This window comes from Danio rerio, chromosome 2 (genome assembly GCF_049306965.1).
Source record: "Danio rerio strain Tuebingen ecotype United States chromosome 2, GRCz12tu, whole genome shotgun sequence".
NCBI classification, from domain to species: domain Eukaryota; kingdom Metazoa; phylum Chordata; class Actinopteri; order Cypriniformes; family Danionidae; genus Danio; species Danio rerio.
Genome location: NC_133177.1, coordinates 35,703,400 through 35,729,356, shown reverse-complemented (window position 1 = coordinate 35,729,356; position 25,957 = coordinate 35,703,400). Strand labels below are relative to the sequence as shown.

The 25,957-nt window shown below is 35.4% G+C and overlaps 3 protein-coding genes across 5 annotated transcripts in view; 1 reads left to right on the top strand and 2 right to left on the bottom strand.

The window, feature by feature from the left end:
• Nucleotides 1–25,957, bottom strand: part of ccr9a (chemokine (C-C motif) receptor 9a) — a 164,256-nt gene that overhangs the window by 40,844 nt on the left and 97,455 nt on the right. The window lies entirely within an intron of this gene.
• klhl18 (kelch-like family member 18) lies at nt 1,906–14,547 on the bottom strand. The gene is given in 10 exon segments (NM_199830.1): nt 1,906–2,336; nt 3,590–3,701; nt 5,630–5,734; nt 5,848–6,070; nt 6,714–6,850; nt 7,564–7,724; nt 8,299–8,497; nt 9,728–9,868; nt 10,439–10,569; nt 14,324–14,547. Coding segments are annotated over 10 exon segments (1,731 nt in total). The 5' UTR covers nt 14,459–14,547; the 3' UTR covers nt 1,906–1,949.
• The window catches only part of nrbp2a (nuclear receptor binding protein 2a), a 65,264-nt gene continuing 59,183 nt past the window's right edge, over nt 19,877–25,957 (top strand). For all 3 annotated transcript variants that reach the window (XR_012392719.1, XM_021467601.2, XM_001920637.7), the window contains exon 1: nt 19,877–20,419. Coding sequence is in view for 2 of the 3 variants with exons in the window: in XM_021467601.2 (XP_021323276.1) it covers nt 20,300–20,419 (120 nt within the window). In the remaining variant the exon portion in view is untranslated. The remainder of the gene's footprint in view (nt 20,420–25,957) is intronic.

Here is a 25,957-nt window from a genome sequence, read left to right as displayed (position 1 = left end):
TTCAAACACATACAGAGATGTGATCCATATATATATTAGATATCTGTAAAACGTAAACTTGATTCTCATTTATGTGATTTATAAACTATGTGCAATGCTATAAAAAGAGGACAAGTTACAGCTATTAATAAATTAAAAGTAGAAATACTGCATCACGATTAAAAGTGAATACAAAATAAATCATCAAATCAGCAGAGAAATGCAGTATTAGTAATATGAGAAGAAAAGTATAAACCGTGTTAAAAATTCACAGTCGGTAATTCTAATTTCAGATGTGTGTGTGTGTGTGTTTGTTTTAATTACAAGCAGTTGGAAACGCATATGTCTATACAGTTATAAAACATTATTTGTACTATTTTTGCACAAAAGCATGGGCGAACTTTTATCTAAAGGGATAGTTCACCCAAAAATGAACATTCTGTCATCATTTACTCATGTTGGAAAAAAAAAAAAATATTATGAAAGTCAATGGTTACCGGTTTCCAACATTCTTCTAAATATCTTAGTGTTCAACAGAACTAAAACAAGTTAGTTTGGAACGAGTCAAAGGTGCGTAAATGATGGCAGATTTTTCATTTTTGGGTGAGCAACCCCTTTAAATCTCCAACATTCATACTTCTATAAGAGAATGTGATGATACTATAGTAAATAATCCTGAAGGCTTTCGCTCTTTTTGGTATTTGTGCTAATTCTCAGATAAAAATGAACAAGAAAAGGTGAAAAGAGTTCGGATTAGATGGGTACATCACATCCCATCCATCCAGTATACAGAGCTGGTGATCGGTAATCCCAAAAGATCAACACATTAAACCGTTTCTTTCAACAACAACAACAACAAAGATTCAAGTTATTAATGTGATGAAATCAAAGTACAGTCCCGTGTAAAGTGGAAATTCATGGCACATCTAGCAGATGTTTTGCACAGACACATAAGAGCGCAGTCGCCCACGATAGTTTTCATAATGTTCTGCAAAACAGCAGCATTCATTATGAGCGATATCCCAGATCAAATGATTAGTACATGATAAAATAGAATTAAAAACAGCTTTAGCCTTACTAAATCATACCTACTTGATTAGACTCTCCCAATTATGGCATGGGTTAACAGTGGTTAACTTTCACCTGTCTAGAAATCTCTATTGGCTTCCAGTTTAGAGGAATAAAATGGATAATCCCAGACATTTGATGCTTTAAAGGGACAATTCACCATTTAAATTGACTATTTACTCACACAAAAGTGTTTTCAGACTCTTTTTTTTTTTTTTAAAGAAACCAGAAGTAACTTCCATAGTAGAGAACAAATAATAAAGTAGTTAATGGTTTCCTACATTCTTCAAAATATCTACTTTTGGATTAAATTCAAATATGTTAAACATGTAGAAGCTAAATAAACAACCAAATTCTAATTTTTAGGGTGAACTATCCCTTTTGTTCAGTGTTTCCCAACCCTGTTCCTAAAGGCACACCAACAGTACACATTTTACACATCAACTCAGCAGAACAATAGAGGAGACTACAAAACCTGAAGCGAATGGGTCAGATAAGGGAGACACTCAAAATATGTGCTGTTGGTGCGCCTCCAGGAACAGGGTTGGGAAACACTGCTTTACCGGGCCCACGTCTATTAACAGTGCAAAAGTGTGTGTGTTTTTTTTTTTTTTATCAAAAGTGTGTCCTGGTTCTTCTCAATCTTTTTATGTATGAATGAATTCTACATTTGGTCGTCATTAAAAAACAAACAAACATGATTATGTCACCATTAAAGGTGTACTGGCATATCTGCTTCAGGCTTTTCCCAGTACAAAAACCTGATGATTAGTACCTCTGATGCAAACATGAGAACCAAGAACCATGAATGCAGGTTGTTGGATCACTCAGTACAAAAACCTTTTTTTTTCTTTAATATATAATAATCAAAATGTCCATTTAGGCTGAGGGAGACTGTGGCATTAGGCGGGCTGTAAGGGTATACAACCTACCCCGACCCCACCTTCATGGCAAACCATCGGTGCCATAAACGTCCAGCGGTTGGTTTCCTGGTCGTACATTTCCAAAGAGCTAAGATTGGACTGTCCGTCATAACCTCCCACTGCGTAGAGTCGACCGCAGTTGGCCACTAGAGAAATGCGGCTGCGGCGAGTGTTCATGGCCACTAGGTGGCTCCACTGATCCGCTACAGAGCTGTAAACTTCTGCTCCACTGAGAAATGCAGAGCCGTCATATCCTCCTGCTACATACAGGTTGCTGCCCAGAGCTGCAGCGCCGTGCCGACAGCGCTTGTTTATCATGGGAGCAACAGGGTGCCATGATGCTGTATGCTGGTTGTAGTACTCCATCTAGTGGAAGAAACATGAAACCACAAGGCTGTGATGTAGAGTTGAAGTCAAAATGATTGGCTCTTGTGTGATTTATTTTTCCTTGTTTAACAGAGCAAGGAATTTTTCACAGTATTTCCTATAATATTTTTTCTAGCGGAGACTTATTTTTTATTTCAGCTAGAATAAAAGCCGTTTTTAACTATTAGCCCTCGTAAGCAATATTTATTTTCCATTCTCTAAAGCAGGTGTTCCTAAACATTTTTTACCCCATGACCCTTAAATAACAATGCAAGTGACTCACGACCCCCAAATTCCTCAGAGGTGGTTATAAATATACAAACGTTGTGCACACAACAATAGGCCTATATAAACACGAGCAGATTGACAACACAAAAAAATGCAACAGTCTTACAACCACATCATTTTTATAGTTATTCATTAATTTGTTTATTATAATATTAACCTCGCCTAAAAAAAGACTTGTTGGCACAATGTTTTCGGCACAAGTCTATTCTTGGTTTAATTTTGGAGACCGCCACTCAGAGATCGTCCTCAATGTTCAGTGGCCTGTATTTATTTTTAATGTATTTGATTGCAATAAAGGTGTTAGAAAGTTCAACCTGGCACAATAAAATCTGCTGTAGCTGACGCTATTGCGGTGTTGTTAATCTAACGTAAATACAACTATCATATAAAAGAAATAATTTAAAGACTGATGGCTTTTTATTTTGCATGTTGTTGTTTTTTTTTACTATTAAAAACTACTATCTTTATCTTCTGTGGGTTATGGCTTAAATATTGTGATTCTAATAGTTTAATAAAATTTATTTGACTTTTGGAAAATCACCAAGTGACCCAGTCATTGTACCGCGACCCCTACTTTGGTAACCACTGGTCTACAAATCAAACCATAATTATACAATAGTTTGCCTAATTACCCTAACTTGCCTAATTAACCTAGTTAAGCCTTTAAATGTCACTTTAAGCTGTGTAGAAGTGTCTTGAAAAATATCAAATATCATTATTTGATTTATTATTAATTAATTAATATATATAATATTATTTACTGTCGTCATGGCAAAGTAAAAAAAAATCAGTTATCAGAGATGAGTTATTAAAACTTATGTGTAGAAATGTGTTGGAAAACATCTTTGTTAAACAGAAATTAAGGAAAAATAATTCAGGAGAGCTAATGATTCTGACTTCTACTGTAGATTTGGGAAGCATCTAGAATTGATATGCTGGAAATTTGTATGATTATGTTCACTAACCGTGTTGAAGATCTGAAGACCATCATGACCACCTGAAACATATATTCTGCCTTCAAATACAGTGACACCGGCAGCACTGCGGCTTGCGCTCATTTCTGTGACTATCGTCCATCTGGTAACAAAAGGAAAAAAAACACACTTAAGATCAGACATTGTGTAATTACAAGAAAAGTTACAATAGTTGTTAACCGACGATAAATGCAAAGTTATCAGTTAGCCTAATAATCAGATGATGTAATAAGGTTGCCACGGGACAGTATCAGTAAAAGAATTATCCATGACAATAGAGAACACATCTTTAAACAACTAGTGTATTAAAGTCCCCATGAAATCAAAATTAACCATATGATTTAGTTAGCTCACATTGCTAGTTTTGTGGTGAACAATTCATCTGTGCGTGTCCTTAAGAAAAAAAATGGTTTCTCTTCTAATCTTTAATTGGAATCTGAATCTTTTCAGTAAAATTGTCAGGTTATGTATATCTTAGGAATTGGGCGTGGATAACATATCCTAGTCTCTAGGAACTGCATCACAATATAAAAAAATTATAATAATGGTCTCAGCTTCCGGTTCATGGGGACTTTAATTAAATAATGAACATAAACATGTAATAAATGACCATTACTTCCAGTAATTATTAATGTAATCAGCCAGTAATAAAATGAGTAATTTATTTTGTTATTGAACATTTTTACTTATAATATTAAATATCTACACATTAACAAATTCAATTAAAACACATTTATTCAAAGTAATTAAGCAGTAAAATAAATAAAATAAAAAGCAAAAAAAATTAAAAGCAACTAGGGCTGCAACTAACGATTATTTTAACAATCGATTAATCTGTTGATTATTTTTTCGATGAATCGGATAATAAAAAAAAGAAAAGCATTCATTTCCCACCCTTTATTCAAAAACAGAACTAAAACCTTTAAACAGTGCACAAACATTGTCCTTAAACATCCCTGAGCTGTTATAATAATAAAATAAAAAACTTAGTGGTTTTGTTTTGTTTTCAACCCAAATATCTAAAAAAAATCTTAAATTAAGTTACATACTAGACACATGAAATAGCATAAGAAATTATGTCTTGAATTCTGAAAAAAACCCACCTCAAACTTAAGTGATTGTTTGCTTAAAACAAGCAAAAATGTTTGCCAATGGGGCAAGAAAAATAATCTCAATGAGATATAATCTCAAACAGAAGTTAAGCATTACTTTATTTTCTCATGCCACTTTTTGTCTAGTCTTGATTTAAGATTTTTTAATAATTCTGCTGACATCAGTGCACGACAGAGGCAGAGTGCGTTCACTCCGCTCCACGCTCAACTAATGTTTTTTCAATATTCAAACATCTCCTCATCACGCAAAACAACAAATGGATTATGAAATTCAATGCCAACGCTTTTAGTAATTGATTTTAATTGATTTAGTCGATTTGTTGTTGCAGCCCTAAAAGCAACACATGAAATAATATAGACAACAGTTTCATCAATGACATAACTGCCCCACGCTATATCAGGCTGCATTTACACAATTACAAAGTAGTGCTTGTATATTAATGACTATTATTATTATTATTATTAATATTTTAATATTCTACGATAGTCTCTTTTGAACTTAATATTTACAACTATAATTGGAGGTGTTCCTGAATCTATTTTTATTGTCGTCACCTCATATTTTACTATTCCATCAATCGCCAAGATAAAACTTGTGGGAGGGGGGTGGTATAGGGAAGGTTTAAACAATTAACTGAATTAATTAAAACTGTATTTTTGTATAAAAGTGTTTTATACAGCTTTATACATTAATATTTATCATTTAGGATTAACAGAGCCTTTTCAGCAAAATATATATAACTGGCTTTGGATTTGATTTTAATATTGTGCTTTAAAGTTCCTCCAAGTTTATTTTTAATATTAGCATCCCAAACGTTACTATTCCGTCAATTGCCAAAATAATCAATTAACAAAATACATGATAATGAGAGGCCTACATTAATCTAGTCTTTCTCTATATGTTAAAGTTATGTCTTACCTGTCCGTCTCTGGAGCATAGCACTCAACTGAATTCAGAGAGGATTTGCCATCGTATCCACCACAGACGTATATATGGCCATCAACTACAACAGTTCCCATTGCACTAATGCAGGAAAAAAAAATAAGAGATGTAGATCACATGTAAATCCAAATATTTGCAAATCCTTCAATTATTTCTTAATAAATAGCTAACCAGCTTTTCAAAGGGTTTCATACCTGCGTTGAGTGTTCATGCTAGCGACTTTAGTCCACGTGTCAGTGTCTGGGTTGTAAACCTCCACAGTTCTCAGCCGCGACTGACCATCATAACCACCAATGGCATAAAGTAGCCCATTCACAACTGCGACGCCCACACGACTGCGCGCTGTGCTCATTGGCTGGCATCGCTCCCAGCAGTTTCCAATAGGATCAAACACCTCCACAACATTCAACGAGTCACCTGTGCAAAAGACACCGTCTCAGTAAAAGCTAATACTTAACAGTTATCAACACATGAAGGTTTCCAAGAATGTATTGACAGTGACATGTTTTAGTGCACTTTTTTAAATGTTGCCTTGAACCAAGAAGTAAATGCAACATTAAGGGCTTTTGTACTGGGAAGTAACAGGAACTCAGTTATAGGAACTACCCAGTAGGCAATTTAAACATAGATTCAATAAACTGACAATTTTTAGTGCTACATATCATAAAAAAATAACTTGGACAACAGGTGAACACTTACTATATAAAAGGTAAACTGGTTTTCTGCATTTAAAAGGTCACGTATTCACCCAATCACCATACACTTACATTACTATAGTTCCTATTGTGCTAGATTAGACCCTGCTCTGAAGTTGGAGCTAAATTAATTCCCTCATGTGGTATTTCTCTAAAACTAAAATCCGTTCCAAATCCTAAGAGGTAAACAGCCCACATCGTATTAATGCCAAGTAGATTCAGTTCTACTAACCAATAAAAAAATCCTACAATTGGAGGAATTTGCCACTGGAAGAACTTAAGTTTGTGTCAATTTAAAAGCAAATGATCCACAGGTTTAAAAATGCACCAAAGTGACTGTGTGAAGCAGGAGCATCTGACTGTACCAGCACTGTTGAGACCCCCAACTGCATAGATTAAACCAGCGATGGATGTGCAACATCTCTGTCGGGTCTTATAAGCTGGAAGATGTGGCCGTCGCTCCGGCATCAAATGGTAATCTTTCGCCTCATCGACAAGATCCCTGTCAGAGCAGAAGGTAAATACAAGGTCATGGATTATTTTCAGACACGTTCCAAAAATATGTAGTTTAGGCTTCATAATATATGTTCATAATGAAGGCCACTATAATTTCTGCTTGTTTTATACTTATTTTTTCTTTTCTGTTCCCAATACAGTTAGATGAAATTACATAAAATCACATGATGTAATGTAAACAAATGCAACTTACAGTCAGATGAGACTTATTTGCTTTAAATTACAATGGAATCTTAAGAGATACTGTATCAAAAACATGTTAACAGACATTAAATGCACTACATCATGTGAAATCATTTTGTGTATTAAAGGTAAACAATACATTTTCTGTAAATGTCACATAAGCCATATAAAGACTGTAACGTAATTAATGATTGATGGTTTTAAATAAACCAACCCCAATGGCATCTCATTTGGTTCATGTTGCTGCTTTTCAGAGCATGATGCTTATTTAGAGTTTTTGGGATAAAACAACTCAGTTGATTGAGTTAATAAAACAGAGGTACAGGTGTCAATATTTTGGAATGTGGCTTATATCCATGATTAAATGTTCGATTTTAAGTTTAATATGGCTTGTTCCTATCTGCTGTGGCAAGATCTGCTAATGTATGTGGCCATGGTGTTACATCTGACTGAAAACAGTGTATGTTCTCCCAAAAGGTTCATTTATGGGGTGCAAGCTATCTGAAAGAAACTTGCCTGCATTTGTGGCAGCAGCGTACAAGCTCGTCCTGCTGGACTCGGTCTGCCAGAAACTGAGGCCGACATAAAGGTAGTCTGATTTTAGACAGTAATTCCGGTAAACGTGACTCCCGATCATCACGTTCGTGTCGCACCCAAGCCAACACTGCCTCAAACACCTACAATCAACAAACAAGATCAAGATTACTCTAATCTTATAGTAATGCTCAGATATATAGTAGACCCTTTTCACATTTTCGGGTTTCTCAGCAGCAGAAGTCGTCATAGTTGGGAAAACTTAGGGCACAGTGAACGGGAGAATACAATAATTATTTTTTTACAATCTTATTTGCTCAAATAACAAAAGAAAAACTCCACGATGAAGGAAAGAAATCATGTGAGACTGATGACGGTAGCCAGAGGAAACAACGTCAAATTTACTGTCCGTCCCATAGACGCTGCATTAGAAACGCCTCGCACAAGCGGTAATTTGTTTATTGTAATTTGAAGCGGAGATGATATACTTCACACATAAATACATATGTTCATGTTTTTTTTTTATCTAAATATTTAAAAACTTTAGGGATTTAGGATGCTGATGAGCTGTAAAAGTGTCATAGCAGGCTTGTGAAAAGGGTCCAAATTATGTGTTCAAAATCCATTCATTTAGCGACATTCTGTTTGTTCATTTGCCCCTCTGTGTGTCTCATCACGATGTGTTGGACCATGTTAAATTTGTCCAAAGACTCTGACCTGCTCTTCTGCTTGGACGTTGAGCTCGTCGCAGCCCACCAGCTCAAGCACCTCCTCCGGCCGAAGGGCCAGAAACTCCTCAGACACAGACACCTCCACAAAGTGCTGGTGAACGAAGCTGTTGGCTGCATCGTATAGTGTGGTACACATCATAGTCTCAGCAAACTGCCGCACACCGAGACAATTCTTGGGATGCAACCTGCAAATCAGCAGCACATCAATAAATGCTCTGTAAAAAAGTGACTCTTGATCACAAAACGAGAATTTTGCACAACTAACATGGATAAACTACAATTTAAATGTGTCCGCTGTGAAGCTGATTTCAAGACTTCAAAATTTTAAGCGACTATGATAGTTCTCCCCGTGTTCACGTGGGTTTCCTCCAGATGCTCTGGTTTCCCCCACAAGTCCAAAGGCATGCGGTACAGGTGAATTGGGTAGGCTAAATTGTCTGTAGTGTATGTGTGTAAATGAGTGTGTATGGATGTTTCCCAGTGATGGGTTGCAGCTGGAAGGCCATCCGTTGCGTAAAACATATGTTGGATAAGTTGTCAGTTCATTCCGCTGTGGCAACCCCAGATTAAAAAAAGATGCGCTAAAGGTGAATTGGGTAAGCTAAATCAGCCATGGTGTATGTGTGTATGTCCTGGTCCTCCAGGTTGGAGGTTGAGCATTAGGCTAACGACCCACCTCACAAAAATGAGATGTTATGAAACACCAACATGGTGCAGCTGAATATCAACTTCGATATAAACGGCCCTGGGAGTAAATGACTACGATATGAAATCTTAATCCTACAAATACAAAAAATACTACACTAAATACTTCCACATACACATATCCAATATTTCCCATGAAGTTTTATGCTTGGATATTTAAAGCAAGGAACAAAAAACTTAACTTTTAAATTTTGTCAGCTGTCTCAAATAATTCAAAAAAGAGATGTTTTAAGATTAGAAAGAACAGACTAACAAATCTCTTCCAGTCACATTAAAAATATATATAATTTGTGTAATGAGACTTTAAAATATTTTGAAAGATTCATTCATCCATTCATTTTCCTTTGGCTTAGCCCCTTATTTATCAGGGGTCGCCACAGCAGAATGAACCGCTTAAATTTCTAAATATTTTGGCCGAATTACACATTGATTTTTGTTTTTGATAGGATGAATGTATGATGTGCTTTCAGAAATACAATCAAATAAAAGCAACGTTTAAATACATTGTGATATGGGTGCTTTTTGTCTTTAAACCTGTGTTGACTTCATATTTGAAGTCTTTCTGCAAGTCAATTTCAATTTGGACTTAATTTATCTACCAATTTATACAAATCTAAAATCTTCCGAAATATGATATACAATATGTTTAGATCATAAGATGACTCCTGAAATGGTTTCATGAATTTGAAGACATCGTTATTATTCTGTACCTCTGTTGTAGAAAAGAGCAGCAGGCATCTTTGACGTTTTGAAGCTGCAAGAAACTGGCTCCTATCAGGAGGGCCTGGACGTTCTGTTGGTCTATGGCTATGTGTCCGTTGTAGGCAAAGTTTATAAGGGCCTCAAGTGCACTGTTTAAAGGTAAAAACAGAAATTACATGTATAGACTTACAAAGCACTCAAAACAGCTTGTCAACATATTTCAACAGTCTTTATTAGGGCTGCACAATATATTGTTTCAGCATCGATATTGAAATGTGTGAATCTGCAATAGTTAACCAGGAGCCACAAGCCCCTTTCACATGGTGATACCGCTAAATATTTGTATAAATATTATAATTTATATTAATAATATTAAATATTATATGTAATATATGTATATATGTACTAATACCAGACTGACTTTACTGGTAAATTCAAAAAAAGCGATGTTCACACAAGCAAGAACGTTCTGGAATTTTTCGTGAAAAGACCATTGAAAATACCAGTAAATTCTGACATTATTAACCAGAAATTAGCCCAAAACAGCGTTTTTATACAGCTGCACTCGCTTACAAATTATTTCAATCAATATAAAATTAGGAATTCTGTCTAAATAAGGTAATTTTGTAAAATTCTATTCATATCCAATATTACCTAATGCAATGTCAGTTTTTTCATTAGTGTGCAGCCCTAGTCTATATGAGCTATTGTGTCTTCACCTGGGATCCATGCCCTGCATGACGATCTCATCCTGTTTGCACTCCACCATATCGTTGGTGAACATGGCATGGAAATACGGAATAGAAGCAGCGAGGACTATTCTGTGAGCACTGAACTTGTGCTCTCCTACCTGCATACAGAGAGAGAGAGATTAAAATCATTATATACATACATAACACATCAATTGTCCTGTTCAATGTTGACAGAGAGACATTTTAGAACATTCTCTAAAACATTGTTAACTATGAGAATATTCCAGGGCAAAAATTAACAGAGCGGCTTTAATAAATGACCGATCTAATGTGGAAATGTTGAGCCATTAGGACAACTTCGTTTACTAAAAGCATACAATAATCCTCAGCATGAGAATTAGCGTGTATGGAGTATATGTACTATATAAGCCAGCTGTCTGTCAGCTAAGACATGAACACTGGAGGTCAGGTGAAGGAGATAAAGAGGATTACTGCTTTCTGTGACCCACATAAATGGCTGATGATGCAACAGTTAAAGCAAAGCGGCAGATCAGAGACTGAGCACGTTTCATTAGCTCAAGCTTCTCCTGATGATGCTTTAGACACCAGCATGGTAGTATATCGCCACCTTAGAATTATTAGGTTCTCTCTGACATTTTTAATCAAAATTGAGTTATTGACATATTCTTATTAAATGACAACTTATTTTTATTATGGGTTTTTTATTTTGAAGTTGTTTACATTAAGACTTTTTATTTAAAATAAGAAATGTTACACACATATTGTTTACTATGGAATGCAAAAAAATTGAAGCTCAATATCTCAAAATCATTTAAAACGCAGACAGAACCTTATAATTCCAAGGTGACGATATGTCCACTCACAAACATCATGCAGAAACAAGCATTCTCTATTTTTACACCGTTTTTTTTTTTTCATAATGATATTTGTATACAGATATGGGGGAAAATATAGGAGAGACCATCTGAAATTTGAAAATGCAGTTTTTATGGATTTACTGCCGTTATTAGGAATAGGTTTGAGTTAAATGCATAGAATAACAAATGTTTTCATTATTGGAAATCAGGGTTATACCACATATTTAATTTTATTTCATTTTAAGGTAAAACATTGGTATTTTGTTGTCTAAAAAAATGAATATGAACATAAAAGCGGCACATTTTAGGGGAAAGAAATGCTCTAATTCACAACATTTCTTACATCTGGATGAAATGCCATCAGTAATATAAAACATGCTACAATATGGCAGGGAGATATGGCAATAAGGCAATCTCAATAATTCTTTTTTCATATATACTAATAACGATATACATTTCGATATAAGTTGTTAATGCTTCCAGCTTTAAAAGAGTATCCCAACAATGATTGAAGCCACAAAGATTAGACGCTTCATTTAAAAACATTTAAAAGTATTGTTTATTAACAAAAACAGTTTACACATTACTTAGATTTTTTTAGAGATCCCAATTTTCTATTATATATTTATGATTTATACAATATAAAATATAATCGTCTGAAGAACTGTAAGCATACTGTATATACACAAACACAATATGCATAGTACACAACACATAGTACACAAACACAAATACTTAATGCATTTTCTAAAAATAAACAATTACAGAAATATTTTAATATAAATGTTTTACTTAAATAAAATTGGAAAAAAATTTCATCAATAAAACAGTTTAACAGGTAATACTACTGGTGGGAAAGTGAATCGAGCTCGCTAAACAACACTGAGTGACTGCATATCTCTAATATCAACACAATTACAGATTCTTTGCACTGATCAATATCAAGTAAAAATGTCCTGAGTTTATCATCATTATCGACATACATTTTATAACGATTTGATACGATCATTTATTGGCCCTATGTTTCAATAATTAATACCATCTATATGTTATAACTATAAATAAACTATAATAAGGTAATGTGTATTTATAAAGTGCATTTACTATGTATGGTGTACACCCAAAGTACTTCACAATCATGAGGTGGGATCTCTCCACACCACCGCCAGTGTGCAGCATCCACTTGGCTGATACGATGGCAGACACAGGGCAACAGGGCCAGTCCGCTCACCACACACCAGCTATGGGGGAGTGGAGAGACGGTGATAGAGCCAATTCGGTGGCTGGGGAGAATTGGGAGGCCATGATGGGTAAGGACCAATGGAGCAAATTTGGCCAGGACATAAGTTATACCCCTACTTTTTGCCACGGGATTTTTAATTACTTTGGTTTAACATCTCATCTTAAAGAAGGCATTCACTGACAGTATGGTGTCCCCTTCACTTTACTGGGGCATTAAGACTCGCACAGACTACAGGTTGAGCGCCCCCTGCTGGCCTCACTATCCCCACTTCTAATAGCAACCTAGCTTTCTCATGTGGTCTCCCATCCAGGTACTGACCAGGCTCAGCCCTGCTTAGCTTCAGTGAGTAACCAGTCTTGGGCTGCAGGGTGATATGGATGTTTATAATAAATAAATCACAAATAAACAATAACTATAGACATAAGTATAATGGTACATCAATCAAAATTGTGAATTTTCTTGTCTCTTATTGTTTTCAGAGATGTATATTTGTGGGCGTCAAGGTGGTGCAGCGAGTAGCACAATCGCCTCACAGCAAGAAGGTTGCTAGTTTGAGCCTCGGCTGGGTCAGTTAGCATTTCTGTGTGGAGTTTGCATGTTCTCCCCATTTTCAAGTGAGTTTCCTCTGGGTGCTCTGGTTTTCCCCCCCAAGTCCAAAGGCATGCGGTACAGGTGAATTGGGTAAGCTAAATTGTCCGTAGTGTATGTGTGTAAATGAGTGTGTATGGATATTTCCCAGTGATGGGTTGCAGCTGGAAGGCCATCCGTTGCGTAAAACATATGCTGGATAAGTTGTCATTTCATTCCGCTGTGGCAACCGCAGATTAAAAAAGAGACTAAGCCGAAAAGAAAATGAATGAATGAATGAATGAATGAATGTATATTTGCATATTTGTGCTTTAATATTTAAATTGAATGATTATGTTCTACTTATTTTTTCTCTAAGGCTCCAGAAACATTTTAGTTTTTACAATGATGTTTGTGCCTTTATTGAAATAAACTGTAACTTGACAAGAGTACAGGTTGCAGTTTAGTGAATAAAGCAGAGCCCACTAGGAGTCTCAGGCAGCACACCTTTATTCATTTGCATCAATCTGTGTGAAGGGGGATTGTTTGACAATGGTGTCAACTGTATGTGAAACTATTCAAAAATGTAATAGCAAAACCTATTAATACAACAAAACAATCTTTAAAATGAGCAGAAACAGCTAAATATGTATAAATGAAAATGACAATTTACATTTGAACTGCATTGCCAGCAAATAAAATAAAAAATAATGACCTGTCAAAAAATTAAAGAATGAGGGAATTTGAAAGTATTATATCCAGACCTAAAAAAAAAACATGGAAAAGTTTTAGATTTAAAAAATTGAAATATATAATGGATATTTAAAATAAATCAAGCACCTTATAATGTATTGCATGCCCTGTTAATGCTGGTGTTTTGTATTAAACTCAGCTTGACAAAATAGTTAAATTTTAATCATATCAGGATGTACTGTTCCTCTTCCGTGCTGTACTACTTTATAATACACAGCTCATATTCAGTTGATGATGATGTTAGCAGAACATGCTAACTAAATTACAACAGAATAATAATTGCTCGCTTTCGAAACGAATATAAAATATACAACGATACATTTCATGCGATATATACAAGACACATAAGATAACGACCTGACAACCTAAACATATTAACTAGCAGTGTAGCCTCTCCCATGCTGACAGCCCAGTGCTACTAGATTAGCATTTTAGGCAGCAAATTAGCCCAAAGAAAGAAAAGCACAGTACTTTTAGCGTAACGTCACACAGTTTCCCTTGCCGTCGGATCTCCTCCATCACTGCATATCCACGAGCGGGCAAATCGGCGACAGAAAAATGCATCAAATCTTCTAATTCTTCAAATATCGTGTCACCCATCGTCATTGATGGACTGGAAACGACACTTTTTGTCCAAATCGAGACGCCGTAGCTCGAGCTGTATTATTATAACTGAGTGCCCTCCACCGGCGGTGTCAGTTCCCTTCTCTATCATCCAGGGGTCATATATGCTTCTTAAATCTGATTTATGTGGACGTCCTGGTCTTATTCGTGTGATTCAGAGCTACATCACAGCTTAGGTTGGGTTCAGTTCACGTGACAGAGCTTTTGATGTCTGTCTGTGAGAATAGACGACAGTCCTTCACAGCCATGTGACAGTGAGACACTGCTTGAATTCATAATGCACTGTTATGTATATGGCATATAAAGACAGTTCAGTCTCTTTATGAGCAAAAGCTTTCAGGCAAAGTTGTTAAGTTATAGAGTTTAGACTGTAGAATGGAGTTCTTTGTTATTCATACAAGGTCATTGTCATTTCTATTTAAAAATAAGTTCTGTTTATTAATTTTATTTGATCATTTTTATGCATATTCAGTTGAATCATTAATTTTCTTGTTGGCTTTGGGTCCCTTTATTAATCTGGGTTAGGGTTAGGAATGAACAGCAGAATGAACCGCCAACTTATCCAGCAGGTTTTTACGCAGCGGATGCCCTTCCAGCCACAACCCATCTCTGGGAAACATCCACACATACACACACACACACACATACTACAGACAATATAACCTACCCAATTCACCTGTACCACATGTCTTTGGCTATGGTCTTTGGACTGTGGGGTAAACCCGAGCACCTGGAGGAAACCCACACGAATGCAGGGAGAACATTCAAACTCCACACAGAAACGCCAACTGAGCCAAGGTTCGAACCAGCGACCTTCTTGCTGTGAGGCAACACCACTGCGCCACTACTTCGCCCTCAGTTGAATCAATGTCAAATTATTACATTTGTATGTAAGTCTATTTTTGAAGAATTAAAAAAAAAATTAGGTTATGATTTCTAATAAAATATATAACATATACAGTGCTCAGCATATTAGAGTACACTCCATTTTAAAATTGAATATTTTTATCCATTTCTCAGTAAATATATGCAGTGTATTTTGGTGCATTTAAACAAAACATATGTAATAAACAGATATATTTATTAAAATAATATTTTAGTAGCCAAGTATTATTTAGAAATTCAGAGATAATACAATTAAATAAAAAATATATATTGCAAAATAATTTACAACCTGCAAAATTTAAACTAATTTTTTTTTCGATTATTATTATTATTACTTTTGCTTCTCTTGATTTTTCCTCCTTTTTAAATTTGTATTTAATATTTTTATAACATAAATTCAGGTGTACTTCTTTTTAGACCATTATCATAAGTTATTTTGTTAGATAATCCCCAGATTTGGCTTTGCTACTGACTAATCTAATGCATTTACACAGATATAATATTGTAAAGCTTCCTATTAAAATATGAATTTAAAAGAGAGATTTGTGAGAAGTCTATTTATATATGCTGAGCACTGTAACTATAAATCACACTTAAGCAGACTGCTTAGCAATAAGAGAAAGGTAGAGTTTTCCACTGTCAGGCTATCATGTTTTTGCCAACCTATGGAAAACAAAACTTTCTTTAAAAACTTCCTTAAATGTCCGACAGACTACTACAGGGACAATCACTCCTATGTCCTCATTGTGATTTGTGTCAAAGCAGCCTAAAGCAAAAAGCTAGTTGTGAAAAGCTGGTAAAATCTACAGTAAAACTCTTAATTTCTTCAATACCTCCAGGAACACCATTAACTGTTCCAGTTCATTTCATCATACCATTATGTGTCTAATTTGGCTATGATCAGGTCCATAGCCAGCCTGGTGAAAAGGGTGGTACTTTTTGCTTTAAAAAAAAGACCTTTTTGCAGTTCTTCACCTCATTTTCTTTTTAATTATGAGGTTTAAATTTCCATTTCAGTGACATTTTCTTTGCTGGATTAGCCAGCTGGGTGGTTATCCTAACCACACTTTTTGATGTACCAAAACATTTCCTAAAGATTTAGAATGAAGAAATTAAATACACATTTATTACATCATATATCATTGGGGGGAAAAATAAAGGAATCTGTAAAAGTTTTAAATTAAAAACTTTGACATTTAATTATAAATTTAAATACCAAACTGGCCAGCACATTTTCCTCAGCCACACATGATTCATTCTTGATGTTAAAGCCTTCTTTGATTGATTATTTCCACAATTTATGATGGCAGTCAAAATAAGAAAAGTGAGCTTATGTGTGGGACAAATTCTGGACCTTTTCAGTGAGGGGTGGGTCTTTCAGACCACCTGAACCCCCCTGGCTACAAGTTAGAACACTAAAATAAGAAAGGCTTTATTGTGTACTGATAGTTTGTAAAAGGCCTCTTTTTGTTCAGGTAAAAATGAATTAACAATAAAAAACTAAAGAAAAATAATTTGTCATGTCAAATATTAGGCGACGCGGTGGTATAGTTGGTTGCTCGATCGCCTCACAGCAAGAAGGTAGCTGCTTTGAGCCTCGGCTGGGTCAGTTGGCATTTCTGTGTGGAGTTTGCATGTTCTCCAAGTGTTTGCGTGGGTTTCCTTTGGTTGCTCCGGTTTCCCCCATAAATCCAAAGACATGTGTTTTAGGTAAATTGAGTAAGCTAAATTGGTCATAGTGTATGCGTCTGAATAAGTGTGTGTGGATGTTTCCCAGTGAGAGGTTGCAGCTGAAAGGGCATCCACTGCTTAAAACACGTGCTGGATAAGTTGGTGGTTCTATCCGCTGTGGCCACTCCAGATTCATAAAGGGACTAAGCAGAAAAGAAAATGAATGACTGAATGTCAAATATTAAATATTCACACTCTTTTGTAACTATATGACTTCACCAGCAGATGGCAGAAAATATCCACTAACAAACGGTCTGGAAGTCTCTAAGAGTTGTATTTACACAAATAAACAGAGAACAGACAGTTATTCTGGCAGGCATGAATTGGCAAGAAAAAAAGCTTTTCAGGTAAAAGAGCTGCGGTACCTTGGGGGAATTAAGTGGAAGTGCTTTTCTAAGAAACTGAAAAAAAGATGATGATTTCAAAGAAGTTACCAGTGAAACCTTTTGGAACGCAAAATAGGTATAGGGATAGGGGATGGATGCTTTGCACGTTATAAGATAAAAAATGTTATATATATAAATATATATATATATATATATATATATATATATATATATATATATATATATATATATATATATATATATATATATATATATATATATATAAACGTAATATATAAATAATGTTATTCGCACTTGCTGCTATTGCACTCCTTGATAGACCTAAACTGCATTTAGTTGCCTTGTACCCTGTAAAAAAATGCTGGGTTCCACCCAATCGATTTGTGTTGGGACAACATCAAGACAAAAATTTAACTTGTTAGTTTTTACAAATTTAGGCTGATTTAACAAAAATCAATTAAGTTGTCCCCAAAAACATCTTAAGAATTGATTAGTTTCAGCTCATTTTATAGGTATTTTAGGTATTTAATAGGTCGTTTAATCAAGCAGCAAATGTAATGTTTTGAGTGTACATGTGCAATGACAATAAAGTTGAATCTAAGCTAATGTAATATGTAAAAATGTTATATGTAAATAATGTTATATGTAAATATACGTAAAAAAATTAAATCCATGTTTAATACAATAGCTGATATGTTCAGTGTCATATAGAAACAAATTATACACTTAACAACTTTCTCTTTGTTTTTTTATTTATTTTATTTTATTTTATTTTTTTTGGGGGGGGATGAGAGAAAAAAATAGTAGGGGCCAGTTGTCAAAAGGTAAAAGCAGCCAATAACTGTAAAAAACCACAACAAACATATAAAAAGTGTGACACTCATTAAAATGATGCAAGACATTTTCTCAGAACAAACTTCCTTTTTCTTAGTCATTTCTGTATTGCACATTTAACCAACCTGTCAAGGTCATTCTTAGTGCACTGACTGTATAATGTTTCCTTCAGATTTCTTGGCAAAGCACACACAAGTTAGGGTTATTTAATCTGAGAACCAGAAAATGTTCCAAGTTTTTAAAGAGATTATTATTCATATAAATATATATCCTGTATTAATTTATGTAAGATTGTCTCCTTTTTTTGCTGTTTCTTGATATGTTGTTTATAATCATCATTTGTTAAAATTGTGGCTTAAGTGTCTAAATACATTTTAAGGTCTGTGTATATGATCTGAGAGTGAATATTAAAAGGTTGCATGAGGTTTTACACATATGACTAAACCCTGTCACTCAACTTAAATACTAGTTGCAAAACCCATGCAAGTCTTGACTTGAGGAAATTACATACCCAATTCACTTTCAAAAGAAGTACACTTCAAGCTATTTTTGCCAAGTATACTTAAGTACTTTATGTATTAAGTGTACTGATATCAATATACTACTTTTTTAAGTGCGCTTCCTGGGAATAAATTGTTTATCAAAGTATACTTTGAAGTAGGCTGTACTTCAGCCTTAAAGGTGCACATATAAAATAAAAAATAGCCAATTTCTTTAGTGAAACTGTGTTCCTGACAATGATGTGTTTATTTTTACAATAACCTATGGACAAGAAGTCAACCAGGTGCTTATGATGCCTGTTAAAGGGTTAAAAAATAAAAGTATTCACAGCTATGTTTTCAATTGTACTGCAACTATTCTACAATCGAACATAATTTGTAGACTACTAGTTACTAACTCAATGCTTGTAGCTCATTTTTACCTTATGAAAGTACCAAACTCTTATTTAATTTAATGGAAATAACGTTTTAGTTTAAATGCATCAAAATATATTGGTTATATAAACTGAAGAAAATGGATTTAAAATTTATAAAAGTGGGTGTACTCACTTATGCTGAGCACTATATTTAGTATATAGTCAAGTCCAAGTTTTCTTAAATTTTTTTTTACCATAAATGACACCGCTCCCAAAATATAATGAGACGATGTACGAGGCATCATTGTGAAAATAATAATAGAATTGTTTGTTAGAAAAATATAACTTGCAAGTTTATAAAATGAAATGTGAATATTTTCTTTTTACATTTTTCAAATAAAAATAACAAAATCTAAGCATGCTAAATTGAATACTCGATCAAAACACATGAGTAGCCTACAAGTATATAGACAATTAGCCTACTTGTGGAGGCTACTTACACTGTGTGAAATTACGTTAAAGCAACATTGCAATCGTTCATAGTGAAATTTATAAGAGGTATTTGAAGTGTAGTAGGCCAATAATGTTTACAGCCCAATCTACCTTTGCATTGTGTAAATTATGACTCATCTTGAGTAATCTGACATAACACTGGAGGCTTTTATGGTTCGGGCTGGTAAAAGACTCGCATATTGTCTAAGCTTTACGGTAGCATTTTAAAAAGGGGAAATTCAGAAAGCTTCAGCCAGTCGGGAAAGCTGGACGGAGATGAAGTGATGCCTCTACGTCTTTCAGTACACTGAGTAGACTATGTGAAGGGTGGACTGCGGACTGGACGTCCAGAGACCCACGTCCCACGTCCCTCACGTACGACACTGTGTCTGCAGCGTTGTTCACTTCACCAAGTATCCTCGAGAATGGGATTAAATTCTCCGTAACGTGAATATTTTATCTAGCTTTAATCGCGAATCGTGTCGTCTGAACTGTTTGTTGCGGTGTCTGTGTGTGGTTGGCGGCTGCGCTGTAACTTGAAATCGTGAGCAGCGTTATTCGCCAGTCTTGGATATTCAATGAAGCACGCTTGCAGATTCAACATCGCTGCAAGCCTCGGGAGGTCCTGCGTGCTCAGTTGGTCTTAAAGGAGCCGTCAAAGCAGCAGGCAAGGGTAAAATGACTATGTCCGTCCCAGAGAACATATCGGGGTCCGGGGGAAAAGAGGAGGAGAGTGAAGATGAGAGTGAAATCCTGGAGGAAAGCCCCTGCGGCCGCTGGCAGAAACGACGAGAGCAGGTACGTCCCTCGAGGCTAATGTGCATATGAAGAAGCATCGCTGTCATTTTCCTGCACAGACCATGGCTGGATCAGACTAAAACATGCTTTGCACTGTAATTACTAAAACATCTAAAGGGCTCTGCAAATGAAACCACCTAAAATAACGTGCGTGTGGGTGCTTTCGTTACAAACTAGCAATGTTGGTTTTCTGCGCACATGGAGAGTTTACTGTGATTTTGCAGCTGATAAACTGCACACCAAAGACCGCCTGTTATGAAAAGCAACATGTTAATCGACGCACAAATACGTTAACTGCACGTCTTAATGTGTTTTAAACACATTTTACAACATTTTATAAGCGTTACACGTAGTTTACGCGTTATTTTAATGTAAACATTTGAGTTTACGCAAAGCCCCTCCCCCTCCGCGCACGTACATACGCGCAGATCCAGAGTAAAGTTATAAGTTACTATTGTGTTTAGTCGTTTGTGTTTTATGTTGTTTTACCTTTGTATGAGATAAAATGGGCGTGGAAGTGTCAGCCCTCTTCTCTTGGCTTGTGTTGAAGCGTTAAGAGCTCGGATGTCTTGAGATAAGTCACAGATACAGTATACTAAACCTTATCAGCCTTGGCACACGTTCAGTCCATCTTAAAGTACACTGGAATCTTTTAGCTACTTATTTGAACTCAATGGTCGGTTCTAGTCATGTCAGATATGAAACTCTCTGTATTCAAATTAGTGCTAATTAAATAGACAAGTCTGCAAACTGGTTTAATTCAAAGCATACTTGTTTGGCTCAACTAAAGTGCACAATCTGTTTCTGTGAGAGTAATTTTTGTCACAAGTAGACATGGGCCGGTATAAGATTCTGGCAGTATGATAACCTTGGATAAAATTATCATGGTTTCACGGTATTGTGATTACTGATCTAACATATATTCATTTAAAATGGTAAAAACAACAATTTCTTTCCACTTTGAACACAAAATAGTTTATTTTGAGCAACATTTATAATATTTGGAGACAGTAAACATGTCAGGTTAAATGATAAAAATTAATTATAGACTTCTTCCGTCTTCATTTGTTTCAAAAACAGAGATTTCTTTACAATTTAAAACGGCACCTTTGGATATCTTTTCTGCTGGAGAGACTGTTGTCCTAAAACAAACACACACACACAAAAAGTAAATAAAAAAAAAGTCATACACGTGCCTTAGGGACGATATAGCTGAACATTTTGGCGGTTTTAAGACCTTGACTTTTCCAAACCGTGGTATACCCTAAAAACGGTTATCATCCCATGCCTATCACAAGTTCACACTAGAGTACTGAAAGGGTTAGTTCACCCAAAAATGACACCTTTTTTGCTAATTTACTCCCTCAGCTTACTCAATCTATAGTAGACCTTTCTTCAGTAAAACATTTAAGATTACAGCTCAAAGCTTAATCCTTGGTGATTTTGAAAGGCAAATGCAAAAAGTAATTTGCATTTTAGGTGTCAAAATAACCTTTATGGCAGGGGTGCAGATTTGCTCTGACATTGGTTGGGACATAAATCCCTAGGGCGCATGCATTGAACCGCACTCATTCTGTTCCGTGCTTTTAAAAACGGGAATAAAGTACTTAATAAAATAAAATAAACACTTAACAATACAAATAAGCTGCAAAAGTCAATTTACATGATTTTTCTGCCGTCGGGCTTTGAGGAGGTATGAATGTAGAGAAATTTAGAGAGGTGCGTGACACGATTTAACTGTTTCATCCCAATTATTGTTTTTCATTATCAAGGAGGCCAAAATCGAAAACCAAATTCCAATTATTTGCACGTTGGTTAATAGTATTATGGTGAACTCATAGCGAACTTGACTTTGTGCATGTGTAGATTACTAAAGGTTGATGCAGCATTCATTTATTTTGAAGTCGATTAAATATTGGTAGGGACACTTCAGTAATTGGTGGAGACAGGTCCCCTCCGTCCATGCCAATTCTACGCCCTTGCTTTATGGGCTAAACAACATTAATATCTTTAGCTCCTAATGATACATTGAGGCCTTATGAAGCAAAACAATCCGTGTGTACAGTTAATTTTGGATCATATATGTTTTTTGAGTGCCAGAACGGAAGCCGTTGACTTTAAAGCCACTGACCATTTCAAGAAATTTTATGAGGACAGTTTAATTGTTCATATTCATGACACTTCAGATTTATTGTACAACAGCAGCTAATTAAAATTATTAATATTAAACCTGCGGTCAAAGAAACTAATTTGTTGACTGTTTGTGTTTACAGTGTGCTCAAAAGCATGAAACACAATGCATCACTTTTACATGCATATCTGTGAAAGTTTTCCATTTATGTTACAAGCCTTCTCAAGTTTCTCAGAGGTCAGGGCCATGTCTCAAGTGGGAGTGATTTATGTGTTCGTTTTTTCCCTCGCCACTTAATTGTGAAAAGCAATAAAGATGCAAAATTGGATAAATCAGTGGGACAAAGTGGCTAGAGTACAACGAGTGATTATTTCCTGCTTGAATAGCCTGTAAGTGCAAGAATGTTATTAGTATGTGGCTCACACTCCTATTGCATCAGTGTTGTTAATGTTGCCAAAGCGCAAAGAGAAGGGCTGACGTACTTGTACAACAAAAGTGAAAGTTTTGTTTGTGGTGGATATTTACTTTCTTGACACTGACATTTAAATATAGAGGCACGGGGCAGTCGTCACAGCCTTTGTTGTGCAGGTTGATTCAGTTTGTACTTGTGTAAAAAGCAGTAATGTTGGAAGTTTTTAGCGGTAGTTGCAAAACTGTGGCATTATTGTTTGTTTCAACAGTTTCAGCCTTGTGCTGTTTAGGGTTGTCAGACATTTTTATGTGTAAATTGATCTTTATTGCATATAAAAAAGCTGCACAAAAAGTTATACATTCATTTATTTATTTAATTGTCTATTTTTATTCCTTTTTAAGTTTATATGCCTTATTAGTTTACTTTAATTCTTCAGTTTATGATTGTATTTTTCCAAAATGTACTTAAATTTCCATACATGAAATGTTTGTCTGCATTTTCCCAGTTTGTTCCGTCCTCTGTTTTAAGTGCAAAACTTGTAAGGGCACATTTTTTCATGTATTTTGGTCCTGTATTCACATTCAACTATTTTGGAAAGGGGTTCACTCTGCAGTCTAGAAGATAATTGGAAACCGTTTTATTTTCTCCCCCTCACTTTTTTTGTTGAATGACATTCCCGAAGACCGTTTTGAATCGAACCTCAAACCTCTGTTTACAACTCTCACATTTCTGGCTAAGAAATGTATTTTACTAAAATGGTCTCCTTAAATTCCAACTATTTCCATGTGGATATCTCAGTCAGTCTTTCTTCCTTAGGAAAAAAAATAATGTATGACCTCAACCACAAACAGGACAAATTCAGGAGACTTTGGGAACCTCTCTAATCCTTTCAGCACAAGCTCTTACATTTTTTAATCAGCATCTTGAACTAATGGTATTAGATTAAATTGGCCCTCAAAAGAAATATGTGTAATACCAGTTACATCGCTTGACATTTCAACTTAAAATTAATTTTGACAGGCATTATCAAAATGTATACCTATACCTATGTAAGCACATGGCCTTGGTGGGAATTTTTGAAATGTAATTTATAAAGATAACACAAATTATTATAATAACAATCAATTATCAGTGTATTCTTGCGGTCTTACCATTGACATGCATACCTAAGAATAGCTGACCATACCCTAAAGAGGTCATAGTATCTCACATTTTAAAGAGAGTTAATAGCCTTTGCACGGAGCAGCTAGTCTCATCAAGGGTCCTTCTCTGTGAAACAGTTTCCTGTCTCACAGCCTTCTGCACGATATTAACAAAATGGCTCAATAAATGGTGGTTACACCATCTTGGCCATTCAGGAAAATGAGGTAACAGGCATAATTAATTTCCCAATTAGTTATACTAATTAGAACAATTGTGGTACATTTACCTTTTATTATTAAATATGTCTAATGTAAAATTATCCCAAACTAGCTAATATGTTTCATTGAGAATCTCACATTTTTAAACAAGATAAACTATTTGGTACCAATTGTTTTGGTTACACCACATTGTCATTCTTGAAATAATACCCTAAAAATATCTCAAAATGGAAAATAAAATAAAATAAAATAGATTTGGTCCTTAAAAAAGAGAATGTAAAAAAAAGTATTTGCTTATTTATTTTGAAACTGTAGCCTTTTTAAGTTGATTTAAGCGTTATGTCATTTTTTTTGTTCTGTTAAACAGATAAATTTGTTTTAATTGGCAGTGCTCGGGGATTGTTTGTTCGTTTGTCTGATTGTTTGTGTTGTTTGTACTATTTGAAAATCCTTAATAAAAAAAACAGTTCTTTAGAATAGGTTAATAGATAAGATATTTTTGATAAAAGATCACAAATATCAAATACTACATCAATTTAGGGTGTTTACACACATTTTTTAAAATTAAAACCTGAAATGTTTTTGAACATTTGTGTAACTGTTGTTTCAAAGATTTAAACCCATTTTTAAAATGTAAACTTTATACGCCATTACCATTTTCACATCATTATTAACTAAAAAATCATTTTTTTCCACAATAACCTAAACTCCAGTGAATGACACCAGGACCATCTTTTTACTCCCCCACCACACCACATCACACCACACAACAACCTCAAAACATTATGCAGTTCTGATTGTGCCTCAGACTGGTGAGTGGGCTTGACTGTAGAAAACACACTCTTTATCTATCTGACACAATTTAACAAACTCTTGCACCAGTTTTGTACATTTACACCAGACACCTTATTACAATCGCTCCATGTCTAAAAAAAAAAAAAATTGCGTTTACAAAGTGTGCTTCACACAGATGAGTGGGTTTGACAAACCACCTGTTGAAACTTTTCTCTATGCAAAAAAACCCTCCCCTCCTTAAGGCTGATTTATACTTCTGCGTCAAATGTCGGCGTATGCTACGGCGCTGACACATAGCCCTTCGCCGTGGCCATCGCCGTCACTGACGTGCACCTCTCAAAAAAATGTAACTACACGTCACAACGACGCGTAGCGTAAGCTCTGTGATTGGTCGGCTTGGTAGCGCTGACGAGTCTGGGCGGGACAGAGAGCCGCGCGAATGGCGCGAGCGATTGTTTACAAGTTTGGAGTCCCGTGAAGGAGCTCCGGATGGAAAGTTTTGTTTTGTGTTTACCTCATAGTTAAAGTTGTTGCACGTCCGCCGGTTCCTGCCTCAAAATGAGCGAGTTTGAGCCACTTGTACATTCCGAAAGTGTTCAGTGAAGAAATGAAGAAGTGAAGAAACTCGACACAGAGGAACATTAACACCTCACTGCCCACTAGCCTTTCGGAAGTGTTAATGCAGACCGACAGAGACAGCGCGCAGAAGTATAAATGCACAGCCACGCGCGTTGCCTGCGCCGTGGGTTATGCCAGTCACCTAACGCAGAAGTATAAATCAGGCTTGATTCTGTCAATTAATTCTCTGAGCACTAACAGTTTCTTTGTACAATTAGCAC